This window comes from Limulus polyphemus, unplaced genomic scaffold (genome assembly GCF_000517525.1).
Source record: "Limulus polyphemus unplaced genomic scaffold, Limulus_polyphemus-2.1.2 Scaffold974, whole genome shotgun sequence".
Classification (NCBI taxonomy): Eukaryota; Metazoa; Arthropoda; class Merostomata; order Xiphosura; family Limulidae; genus Limulus; species Limulus polyphemus.
This window is the reverse complement of record NW_013666584.1, coordinates 297,379-310,954: the sequence shown is the minus strand read 5'-3', so window position 1 is coordinate 310,954 and position 13,576 is coordinate 297,379. Positions and strand designations below refer to the sequence as shown.

At 30.1% G+C, this 13,576-nt stretch overlaps 1 protein-coding gene across 3 annotated transcripts in view; it reads right to left on the bottom strand.

Annotated features, from left to right (window-relative positions):
• LOC106461507 (endoplasmic reticulum-Golgi intermediate compartment protein 1-like) overlaps window positions 1-13,576 on the bottom strand; it is a 54,822-nt gene that overhangs the window by 31,742 nt on the left and 9,504 nt on the right. For all 3 annotated transcript variants that reach the window (XM_013921328.2, XM_013921329.2, XM_022388479.1), the window contains exon 3: window positions 10,254-10,388. In XM_013921328.2, the coding sequence (XP_013776782.1) occupies window positions 10,254-10,388 (135 nt within the window). The remainder of the gene's footprint in view (window positions 1-10,253; window positions 10,389-13,576) is intronic.

Below are 13,576 nucleotides of genomic sequence, written 5' to 3'. Positions count from 1 at the left end.
ATAGGTCACTATAAATCATACAAAGTGGACATACATGTCCTATATTTTCATTGTTTATTAACACATTTCTTCACATTGCCAGTATACATAAAATCATTACGAAAAACAACATGGGTTCCGAATAAAAAAAAAGAAGACATTATCCAGTAATACCGTCGTATCACTAAGAAACATATGTTTAAAGGAAAGAAAACCAAATCACGCTCTTCCTACTATTCGGTACAGCCTAATCCGCTTTCGTGATGAACTTTTTAACATTAGACAAGCGGTAGTAAATATCCATAACTTCCTATACGATTAGTAAAACTGTTCACACATGTAAAACTATATTTTTACCTCATTTTTTATCACTACTGTTACTTAACATGGCACAGATCCATTTGGCATACGCATGGCTTATCGTGGCACCTAGGCATGCTGGGATGCGAATCACGAGGTCCAAGATTCGAGCCATAATACGCCGCTGAACACGCTCCGCACTTACAGCTATGGGGGACGTTTTAACAGTTGCAGTCAATTCTGCTATTGGACTATACGTGACTTGGTACGCGGCGGGTGCTGGTAACTAGTTGCCCTATCCATTGGTTAGCTTTAAATTAGGAATGCGCCATTCCATAGTAAATGCCAAATGTTGCCTTAGTATACTGATTTGATTTAAATCTATAAAAAATACGACTACCAATCATTCAGAGATATTAATACATTATGCTTGCTTGAGCGGAAAAGCTATGAAAACTAACAACACAATGATTTGTTTACAGTCATATAAATCCAAATAATCTTAAATACGCGTACTTCCCTCGTGACGTAAGTATAGTGGTAATTAACTATTCGTATTTAGGAAAAAGTTAAAAATAAAAAATCGTTTCTCTCTCACTCATTTTCATCTGTCTTTTTTTTTCTTTTTTTTTTTCAAGACAGCGAAGTGACGGTAACGAACAGTTGATAAACTGTGTGAAAACTAAGTAATAATGGTGTGGAAATGATTTAAGCGTAACTACCACCGCTGTTTTCACTCTCTTGGCACGCGCCCTTATTTCAACACGAGTTTCAGAAGAAGTAAACCAACAGTTTTAAAAATAGCGTTACATTTCCTGCCTTAGTTTTCGCTGGGGTGTTTTCCAGTACGCTAAGTTTTGAACTATATTTACCCTAATATTTTTTATATTATCAGATTGTTTCACAATAATACTCTTTTCTTTAAAAAAGTACTGAGCGTTTTTAAAGTGAAAAAAATTATAAGAGCTGGTGACACAAATATACAACGTTTTATTAGCGTAAGTAAATTAATAGTGTAACATGTCTACATAAGAAATTTATATTCATACGAAATTAACAGTTTTGATCTCCCCCCCCCCCCCCACCGAAGCCACGAGGATATTGTCTTATCCACCCAAGGTAGATAGAGACGCCAAAAAAGATTATATCACGAACACTTTTTCAAAGCAAGAGTCCCTAACTTAAGTTTGATTGTCGTAAGCCTATTAGTTAAGTGTAGGCAGGAGATGCGGGCCAACTTCAAAACGCAGTTCTTGTTGCTATATTGGTGGGCCAATCAAACCACACACGTGCATATATATATATATATTATATCGTGTGTAAAAGAACTCACTCACTGCAGAGATTAAATACAAAAAAAATATTATGAACACGTACACGATTCTTTATTTTACACGTACTTTTAAAATTCCTCTTTAAATCTCTTCCAAAATATCACGCTAATTCAAGCGCACAATTCTAATACGTAATCTTTATATTTTACATTTACATTCCGCATAAGAAATGGCTACATATATTTAGTTTTTGGCTTTGGTAATACATATATAGCAAATTTAACAGTTCACGTGTATACTTCATAGTTTCCCTAAAAGCAGCGAGTCAATACCTTTCAAATTTAAATGGACAGTACTTTAGTGACGCCGACACAATGCCTTCAAAATAGCTTCGACTTCGTTTTTTTTTTATTGGCTTTTCACTGTCTTAAGAAAAAATTGTCAAGTTAATATACGTGTCCAAGCCATTTGTTCCATTTAAAGGTGTGGACTTCAGTGAGGGTAAATGGAACTTAAAGGTCGTGGCAGCTCCAGTTAGTCCTTTCAAAGTGCGTGGGTGTAAACACTGATGCACCTCTACACGAGTGGCTGTAGCATGGTAACACGAGTGACCAGACAGAGCATGCGTAGGAAACGAACATCGTCAGCTGTTTCTCTCTCGTAGCTGTGGCATGTAATAGTTTTAAATAAAAATATGGAGTATATTAGGCCTAAATAGACATATACATATTCAAGCAAGCTTCATACGTAATTTTCAACAATGAAACAATATTTTGTATACCTGAGCTCTCATTGTTGTTCAGATGTTATATGCTAAACTTTAAATAATATGAAGTTAAAAAACAGCAGTCACTACTTTTAGTGTTGTAAATGGTGTTCATCATAACAAATATATCTATCAATTCTACTATATAATATTATATAGTTACAACAAAATAAATTCAGCGGAAGAGACAATCATAGCTTCAGCTCCTTTCCGTTGAAGTACTGGTATATTGTGTCCTAAGATTCCCATTTTAAGACATGCATATTATAAAACGTAAAAAAGTAAAACACAACTCTAAATCCATTAATCTAACCTAATTTGTTTTTAGTATCAGTATACAAATTATCTAGTTCGTGCCCTGTTGTATGCTCTTAAGTCTGTCTCATTTTTACGGTTTTAATAACAGAGAAAACTCTAACACGGACACCAAATTTAGAAAGGATTTTTGTCGAGTCTTTAGCCTAATGTATAACAATTCGATTAGTGCTGCCATAAGGTTAATCGAAAGGTCACTTTCTTTTCTAGAACCTTCCAGTAATTTTTGTGCCTCGAATGTTGGATTACAAATACACTATAAATATGAAAACATCAGACGAATGGATGAATGGACTAAACGAACAAAAGAGTGTGACATTATGCTAACCATTCGGTTATCAAGAATTACAAGTAAATACCGGTGTGTTGGATTTGGGAGGATGGTTGCTATGTGCTCGACCTAGGTCTTGACGGGGCGTCAATACTCAGATCTATAAGAGGTATGTGGGTGTAAGTCTGGTTGTTTCACACAGAAAAGATTTCCACTATCTAATTTAATAGGAAGAGCAAGACTCAGTAGGCGGTAGATAGCGAGTTGCCAAAATAGGAATGAACGTGTGTGAAGAGATAGTGTGTTAGAGAGAAAGTTGGATAGATACAGATCAATTCGAACCTTTACTTCAGGCAAATTAACAGTTATCTAAACAAACATAATTAAAAGTAGGTACATTAATACATAAATATATGGATAGATAGAATAATAAATAGTCGAGCTAGTCTCAGACAAATTAACAACTAGGTAAATAAATAAAGTACAGGTAGGTACATGAATAGACAGAATAAGATAGGTATAACTGTATACAGAATAATAAATCAATGTTCTACTTTTGACAAGTTAACAGCCAGGTAAACAAACAAAATTAAAGGAAGGTGGTCAAGCTTAGACATTAAGAAACAGCTATTTAACTTTAGTCAGATTAACAGACAGCTAAACAAACAAAATTACAGGTAGGTGGTCAGGCTTTAGACATTAAGAAACAGCTATTTAACTTTAGTCAGATTAACAGACAGGTAAACAACTAAAATGGATGTCCTTGCTATAGAGAAGTACATAAGCATAGAGACATATTTGAAAACAGAGCTCACTTCACCTTCATGTAATGAACTGGATACAAAGACGTACTTTGATGCAGTAAGGTCTGCTACCCCTTCATCATTGTTCCTGATCTGTTTCTTCCTGTGATAAGTGGCAATTTTCACTTTTTTATAATATCATTCTTATGCATGGCTAAGATAATAGTAATGTTTCTGATAGTGTTTCACTTTACCTAGCTAGCTAATGTTTCAAGTGGTGAAATATGAAAAGTGCAGTGTTGTAATATGTAATGATTTATTACTAAAGATTTGTCCCTCAATGTTACATTGTATCACAGTTATAGTACTACTTATAATACCATGCAGTACTAGCTTTCATTAACTTTGAACAGATATACTTTAATAACATCAAGCTTTCTCAAGATGTTCTTTTATTGTAAGTCCTCTGTTAAAAACATGCACAGAAAAATGGTACCATAAAAAAAATAGAAAGAAAATAAATTGTTATTTATCTTACAAAGTGGTAAATGGTTAAGTCCTCTGTTAAAAACATGCACAGAAAATGGTACCATAAAGAAAATGAAAGAAAATAAATCGTTATTTATCTTACAGAGTGGTAAATGGTTAAGTCCTCTGTTAAAAACATGCACAGAAAATGGTACCATAAAGAAAATGAAAGAAAATAAATCGTTATTTATCTTACAAAGTGGTAAACGGTTAAGTCCTCTGTTAAAAACATGCACAGAAAATGGTACCATAAAAAAAAATGAAAGAAAATAAATTGTTGTTTATCTTACAAAGTGGTAAATGGTTAAGTCCTCTGTGTCAAAATGTTTCTTGACAATTCATTTTGGTTTACTTCAAATTTTTCTATTCTCAACAGTATAAAATCTTGATCTAGTTTCTTAGAAAAAAACAAACAAAATTTATCATCCACTAAATGATGTGATGCAAACATTTCCAAACAACTGCAATTCTCAGAAAACATTTCATAACCAACAACACATGACAAAGGGTATTACATCATAGAAAAATACTACCTACTCTTAGCATGACGCAGAATCACAATGTGGAAGTGGTTGAAACAAGTCTCATCCTAGAGTGACTTCAGTCTCTTTGCTATCCAGTACTTTTAACCATTAAGTTTACACTGACGAGACATTTTCTCTGTCAACACCACCAGGATTCAACAAAGAAATTTCTTACAACATTTTGTTTCTAGTTCTTAATGTACATTATTACTAAAAATAAAGTAAAAAAAGTCAATACAGGCTAAATATCTATGTCACATTACAGTGAAAAACACACCTCTCTTTGATCCACCCACATTACAGCCAGACAATCATCATAAAATGAAACTAAATATGATGCAGTTTAAGCAAAATGATTAAATAGTACATTTAAACAACCTAAGAAATTTGTGAAAATTAAATGTCAATACTTATAAATGTGGATTATTTAACCATAAAAGCAGTTCTTTCCAGGGTGTTTATTACATCCGTATGGTTGTTTGGAACAGTTTATAGGATGAATCATATATACAAAATACCTTACATACATGAGTAAGGGATCACAGATCTGTATTTAAATGGTTTTTGAAAATTATATTAGGAGGAAATACAGCTGGGTGATTAACGGATATATAATCAATTACCCTCATAAGAATCAATTACATAAGCTAGTGCCAAGTAAAATAATTAATCAATCAAAATTATGTTTAATTAATGCCATGAAAATAATTAGTCTCCAATTAGTACTGCTTGTGATTATTTCAACTATCCAGTAATGAAAATTATGATTAAATCAATTAATGTAACAAAAATAATCTAATTAAAATTGGTGTTTCTGACTAGTGGTGTTTTCAATTATTCTAACTATACAGTTATTTAAATAATACCATTATTATTTTCAATTAAGTCATATTTGTTCAGCTTCATCAATTAACCACAACTCGTGAAAATATTTATCTAATCAAAACTGTTGTTTCCATTATTTAATATTTTCAATTATTACAACTGTTCAAGTAATAGAAATATTGCCAATCTGTTAGTTTGTGGTTAAGTACAAAGCTACATAATGGGTTATCTACCTGTGTTCTGCCCAAAGCAGGTATTGTAACCCAATTTGTAGCATTATAAGTTGTTGTTTTTTTAGCCATCTTGTGAGAATAGTTGATTAGTTGAATTTAATTAATTAAAAACCTGACAATCCAGTGATTAGCAAATTTCACTAACTGCCCAGCTCTAAGAGGGATCCACACACAATTATATACAAATTAAGATGGTATAAAAGCAAATGATGGAATAGACAATTATTATTCTGTTACTAGTAATGGAAGGCATGGTACAATGTTAAGTTTGAAATAATGAATAATGTCATTAGAGCTGTACCATTGAAATGGCTGCAACACCGAAGAAGCATACCACCACCTAATTAACACAAAATACAGACCGTGCAAAGCTGCTGCTATCAGTTTTAAAGTTTTGATAGACTAGAAATATATCCAGCTATCCAAGATCAGGGCATCTAGAAAGATCAAAGAACATTGGGCACAATTTGTTGTATGGGTGTTGCATACACTAGTAACTTTGCTACACAATCCATTCTTGATATATATAATTTCTAGGATGTGGCATGTCAGACCAGCTTTCACATGACCAGTTGTGTAGAAAGCTGTAACTTTGCTACACAATCCATTCTTGATATATATATAATTTCTAGGATGTGACATGTCAGACCAGCTTTCACATGACCAGTTGTGTAGAAAGCTGTAACTTTGCTACACAATCCATTTTTGATATATATAATTTCTAGGATGTGGCATGTCAGACCAGCTTTCACATGACCAGCTGTGTAGAAAGCTTTGCACAATGCACTCAATATGTTTCCTTACACCATCCAATCTATGAATGTGGTTATGGATTTTGAAAAAAAACATTTGCAGATTAATTTATGATTCATGTTGTACGTTAAGCCCATTTCACTTTTTATGATTATGTACATACTCATAATTATATCATATAGGCCAATTACAATGCATGGGTCACTTAAGAGTCAATAAAACTAAAAGTATATACAAACAAAAACACAGAGAACCAGTCACAGATAGTAAAAATAAATATATATGCAAGCCTGAAAGTACACAGAATCACACTTAACTGACTTACAGATACTGAAAATATAAATATAACCAATTCAGAATGCACACAATTGATCACCTTTCTACATAACCTATTACAAACAATAAATATATAAAATACAAACCAGGATTCGCATAGCTAGTCACCATTTTTGTGTAAAAGAATAAGACTTTTTCCATAACTTTACACACAATGTAGCATCACTAAATTATTATATTCCTACAAGCGAGTATTAATTAACACCTACCAATTATGTATTAGCATTACATGTTTTAAGATATTTTCATGAAAAGTGTTCTTACACATATATCATAATTTTTATGGAAATTTATTAATAAAGAAATACTTTTAACTACCTTCACATTTGAAGTGTGTATAAAAGAATTCCAGATTTGTTAATAAAGAAATACTTTTAACTACCTTCACATTTGAAGTGTGTATAAAAGAATTCCAGATCTGTTAATAAAGAAATACTTTTAACTATCTTCACATTTGAAGTGTGTATAAAAGAATTCCAGATTTGTTAATAAAGAAATACTTTTAACTACCTTCACATTTGAAGTGTGTATAAAAGAATTCCAGATTTGTTAATAAAGAAATACTTTTAACTATCTTCACATTTGAAGTGTATATAAAAGAATTCCAGATTTGTTAATAAAGAAATACTTTTAACTATCTTCACATTTGAAGTGTGTAAAAAGAATTCCAGATCTGTTAATAAAGAAATACTTTTAACTACCTTCACATTTGAAGTGTGTATAAAAGAATCTTAGATTTGTTAATAAAGAAATACTTATAACTACATTCACATTTGAAGTGTGTATAAAAGAATTCCAGATTTGTTAATATGCAAAGTGCTAATTGAAATACACAAGATATATTAAAAAAAAATGAAACTCTTTCAACTTCAATTAAAAAATAATACTTTAATAATATACCAGTATTTTGACTCTGTCTGTGAACTAATAGAATTAGTAACCTATTTTTGTATTGCATGTTACCCTTACAAAACACAATTCAAAAATATTGGCATAGAAGTATTACATTTTTGTAAAATTTAAAGTATTTTTGTTTTTACTTAGCAAATCATTTTAACAATATATTCTTCAAAGGGTAGAGCCAACATTACATTGTATATATATTTTATACAATTATATATTATATTGTATATAATATATACAAATCTTAAATCTTTTATTGTATCGATATTACAATATGGAGGTCATTTCCTTTAAAAAAATAGAACTTTTTCATGCTGAATAAAGACAGAAATGGGAACCAGCACTGGATAAAGCTAATGCCACACTAACGGCAATGGTTTTCGCTGGTATGCAATTATATCTTCAGAACAAACTTTGATCATTTTTCTGGTAAAAAACAAGAACTACACTAATAGAACTAGTATCCCATTTTCCTTAAAATACTTGTGTATCCATAGATACTAAGAATCTCCTGATAATGCATTTCCATCTTTTTAAATAGGAATAGTGATGAACAAATAAACTGTAAAATAAATGTCTGTCGATGAACATAACCATCTTGAAAGATAATGGACAGATCATATTCCATGTTTCTTGAACTTAGACCATAAAAAGTAATCTTAAACTCCATATTTAAGTAATCAAAGTAAATTATTTTTTGTACACCTACATGTTCTTGTACAAAACTTCTTTTTCAGCAGAAAGCTACACACAACAGGCTCTCTGCACTTTGTTCACCATGATGGGGGTAAAAAAACGATCACAAGTTTTATTAGTCATTTTACTAGAAGAAAATCTATCAAGTGATTCTCAATAGGGATGAAGTAGATGTATAGTGTGATAAAAAATAATTATAAATTTAACAATTTTCATATGATACTTTGATAAACTCTTAAGCAAATGACATGTTAGTTCTATTCCTTTTTATGTTTTTTTCTTTTGTTTATTCTACATTTATTGCAAGAACTAGAGAAATCCCAAGTATAGAAATTAAAATATTATACGAATACATTACTTATATATACAAAAAAATAAATAAAAATGTCGGACTTGAGGCAAAAATTCATGCCAAAATATAGATTCTCACATTCAATATACATGCATGTGTATTAGTACCTACTAAAGATTATAATACAAAGACCAGCAAATAAGTGGTATCTCATCTAGTATCCTTGAATCCTTGTTCTGAAAGGCATGCAATCATTCATGCAAGTCTTTTCCTATTGAACTGCTATGAAAGTAACTAACTGCTCAGCTGTGGCAATTTATTAAAAAGTTCATGTGTCACTATGCAACCTGTACAGGATTACTGTCTACATATGATTTTTCAATGATCATGACAGAAAAATTGTATATTTTTTCAATATCTATGGTTACTTATTGGCAAAGTGCCAAATTTCATAGCAAAATAAACACAACATATAAAATGTTCATATTTCAAGTTATATTGTATGTTTACATACTGTACATCTTTTTCTAGTAGGAGTTAAAATCAAATGCAGCATTTTTTTCAAATGTCATATTCTAGCAAGCTTACATATTAAATAGATAAATTGAACTGTTGTTGTGTATTTGGCCATTACTTCAATTTGAACTATTTGTAGAATTTTTTTTAAATATGCAGGTACCATATGTATTACAGATGGTTAAGAAAAATGCAAAATCATAACTAAATTAAATCACAAAAATATAAGACTATCACAGATAATTAATCATTAAAAAATTACAAACTACATACAAGATGATTTAATTACTCCACAGAAGTACACTAATTCTTTTTAATTTTCATATTAATATACATGTGAACAATATATAAGCACAATACACAGACTCACAAAAGATCAATCAGTTTTAGTACTACAACTTGCATGCTATCCATGTAGAAAATAATTAAATTTGATGCATCTAACTTTTGGGCCACACTATAGTAGCAGAAAACTACATAACAATAATCATTGGATAGGTGTATCTAACTCTGAAACACGCGTGCATTTTGGCAGTAAAACTCAAACAGATATATGTAAAAGGTCAGTAAAGAAATGTTTATTCCAAATTATCATGAATCTTTTTGTGATGTAATATCACACAAACTACAAATCAATAGGTCATATATGACATTATTTGCTACAGTGTGGTTGATATATCATAGCACGTTCTTGTTTACTTTCACTCACAAGTTCTTAGAAATATCAACAGTTTTCTCCCACTGATTCTATGGTTGCTCGACCCACTATGGGATCAAGAAAACTAGCTTGCTGGTTCACCAGTTCTTCTGAATGATAAAGTTAATTCAAATAAGAAATAAGTAATCAGTGTTGGAAATGAAATAAATAATATTGTTTTATCAATCCTTACTGTGACTAACATATTATAACATGTTCTTTAATAATAATAGGTACACACATACATGTGCAAGTTATTAATTACTAATACATGCTTAAATAAACAAGAAAAGTGGACTTACACTTCTGTACTAATGAACGATAGAAACTCCGATAGAAAAAGGACCAGGATGAAGAAACAGCAGCATACAGACACAACTGCTCCAGTCAGTGTTGGCTGAGTAAGGTCTTTAGGTATCTTCCTGTAGATATCAAATCTAAAACAAAGAAGGATGTCAAATCTTTGTAAGAATGATTATTGTTATTCTTTAATGGTATTTATATACAAACATATATATTGTACTAATAGTTAATAGTAAAATGTTCTCAAAATCTAGTTTAAAAATCATGAACCAGTGTAAGTGAAAGTGCTTGGGTTATTAGCTTTTTCAGCTATCAACCAGTATAAGGTACACATTTTGGTTCTACATCCTGCTAGTTTAAGCTTTCACTATAGTAAATGCAAGCTTTATAACAAATACCACTGACCATCAAACAGTATAAGATGTAGGAGCATTAATAAATCTGATTATACTAATTTAATAGTTTATTTTATGCTACCATACCTGTTAAAACACTTAATGGTAAAAAACAAAACAACACTATAAATATACATGTAGAGATAGCTTACTTATACTTACCACTATATTCAACTAAAAATTATCTCTAAATGAATCAGACAGAAAGAAGAGTGAAAAAACTTTCTTTAACAATATGATCTGGAAAGTCCTCTATACTTAGCCTACATATACATGTAGAGATAGCTTACTTATACTTACCACTATATTCAACTAAAAATTATCTCTAAATGAATCAGACAGAAAGAAGAGTGAAAAAACTTTCTTTAAGAATATGACCTGGAAAGTCCTCTATACTTAGCCTATAGAAAGATGAATTTCGGTTTTCAAAAAAAGGGAAATTGGGGTAACTAAATGTATATTAAGAATAATCCTCATCTTCACATGGCTATTTAAGGCATATTAGTACCATGGTGTTTCTTTTACCATTGTTATGTCAGTTCTGTGTCACTTATCCAGGCAGAAGTCTTTAACACTCATTCAGGAAATCATTACAAAAGTAAAAGAATTCAGAAAATTAATTCAGCCATGTACTTTAAGATACAATATTAGAGAAATGAATGTTAAAGAAAAAGATTAGTCTTTAACTCTTTCAGCACGGGCTGATACATTTTGTATCACTTTGAATGGGGAAGGACATTTATGCAAAAAAACATACAGTATCTCTGAACATTCCTCACAAAACCTCATAACCTTTTGTTATAAAAGTTTATAAGTATTTTGTATACAGAGAAAGAAATTATTTTATTTATGTCTTTCTAATAAAAATGTTATTTATCTATAGTAGTTATTTGCACTCAAACAGTTAAAATAGGTCGAGGGCAAGGTGATTTTCACCTTATAGTTTTCATATTTAATTTGCATAATCTCTAGAACATCCTAAAAGGATATCAAAAGTTTTTTTTAAAGTAAATGTTCATATTTTATTTTCTAACTAGCCATTATCATCAACATACAATGCAATAAAATAATTAAAATTAGGAAATAGAAAAAGAAAAAGCACCTTTTACTTTTTTGTAGAATATCTTTAAATATTTTCCTTTTGTTAAATTCGTTATTTCAGGTCTTTTCCTTTTCACATACAGTTAACTTTTAATGTTTTTTATTTTCCTTCCTTGTCCTTTACCACTTATTATTCATCTCAACAAAGATCAACAGTTGCTTTGGGAGACATGCAAAATGTTTGTTCAGTGCACAATATTGAAAGCCTTGAGAACAGATGCAAAGCATAATTTATATTTTAAATATGTCTTGTCCTTTTAATTATGCATTTTAAAACATAACTAATATATAATTACCTAAAATATAATAGTAAGACCTAAATACAATTTAAACTGTATCTCTTAACTATAACATATTTAGGTAACAAACAACCATAATTGATATCGTCAATCATGCAGCCAACAATACTACAGTCAGTCACATGTACTCCATAATGACAACTGGGCACCAATTTCAAAATAATCTTTGTTAGATTATAGTTTAAAATCAGTTCTTTCTAGTGACTGTACACATAAGTATGTAACATCTACATTTAGGCTATAAAGCTCAAACAAATCTGTTGAAGGTGGGCATGGCACCTGTCAGGGGTTGAAAAAAGGTATCGCTTATTTTAACTGTATTCATTCAGAGAACTTTGAAATGAACTAGTCAAAATGTCATGTAAGAATTTTATAGTCTAGACGTACCTCTACTCAACTACAACTGTATTATTGAAGATACAGATGCTAAGCAGAGAATTTTCATAGCTTGTTGGTCATGTGACTATATGTCTGAAGTTTTAAGTAGTTTTTTTTTAAAGTTTAATTTAAAATAAAGGGCTTAAAACTTGGATAAAACAAACTTCAAATCATAACATACATTATAATATTAATTTCATTCACATACAGTATTAGTAAAGTTGTTTAATTAAATTTTGAATGTAACACAGTGACTTGCACAGAAAAGTGTTTAAAGGGGGCTCCCATTGCGAAAGGGTTAATAGACAAACCTTTTTTTTTACTTGTATACAGATTTGAAAAGAGGTACATGATTGATCAAAAGAAAGCAATAGTTTATCACATTTTCCTATTCAAATAGTACATATTAAAGATAAAGATAAACACTAAATGAATAAAACAGTATCCTTAAACACAACACTGTGCTGTCTTTCATACACTAAATGAAGTTGGCATGTCCTTTCTTGGGGTAGCAATGATTACATGTTATAAATAACAAAAAAAAAATCAAAATATGTTATAATTCCCTAAGTCTCTTTTGGAGCTTCTAATTATTAAAACAATGTCATTTTAATATATTCAATTTCAGTAAATTACAAGTAGAGTGAGAGTGATTTAGCAAAATATCATCAAATCAAATAACTTTTTTGTATGTGTTAATATAGCATGGTTAGAAAGACTTAAACAATTCATCGTATACATTTAGAATTTAATATTATTCTGAATACTAAAATTAGAAAACAATTATTGAAAATATACACACATTAATGCAGTCAGTGTATTATTAGTAATCATTTGAGATTGTTTCCACTATAAACATTAACAGGTTTTTATAGTTTAAATCTAAAGAAACTGTAAACGTGTATAGATCTTTAAAACTACATCACATATATAGATACATACAGAACAGACAGAAAACAATTCTAATGTCAGTTGATTGTGTTGTATCTATCAGTAACCCTCATGATTAAACAGAAAAATACAAAATGCTGTATTACTACTGGTAATGTTACTATTATATATACATATATATATATATATATTATTCTAAATACTAAAATTAGAAAACAATTATTGAAAATATATATATATATATATATATATATATAT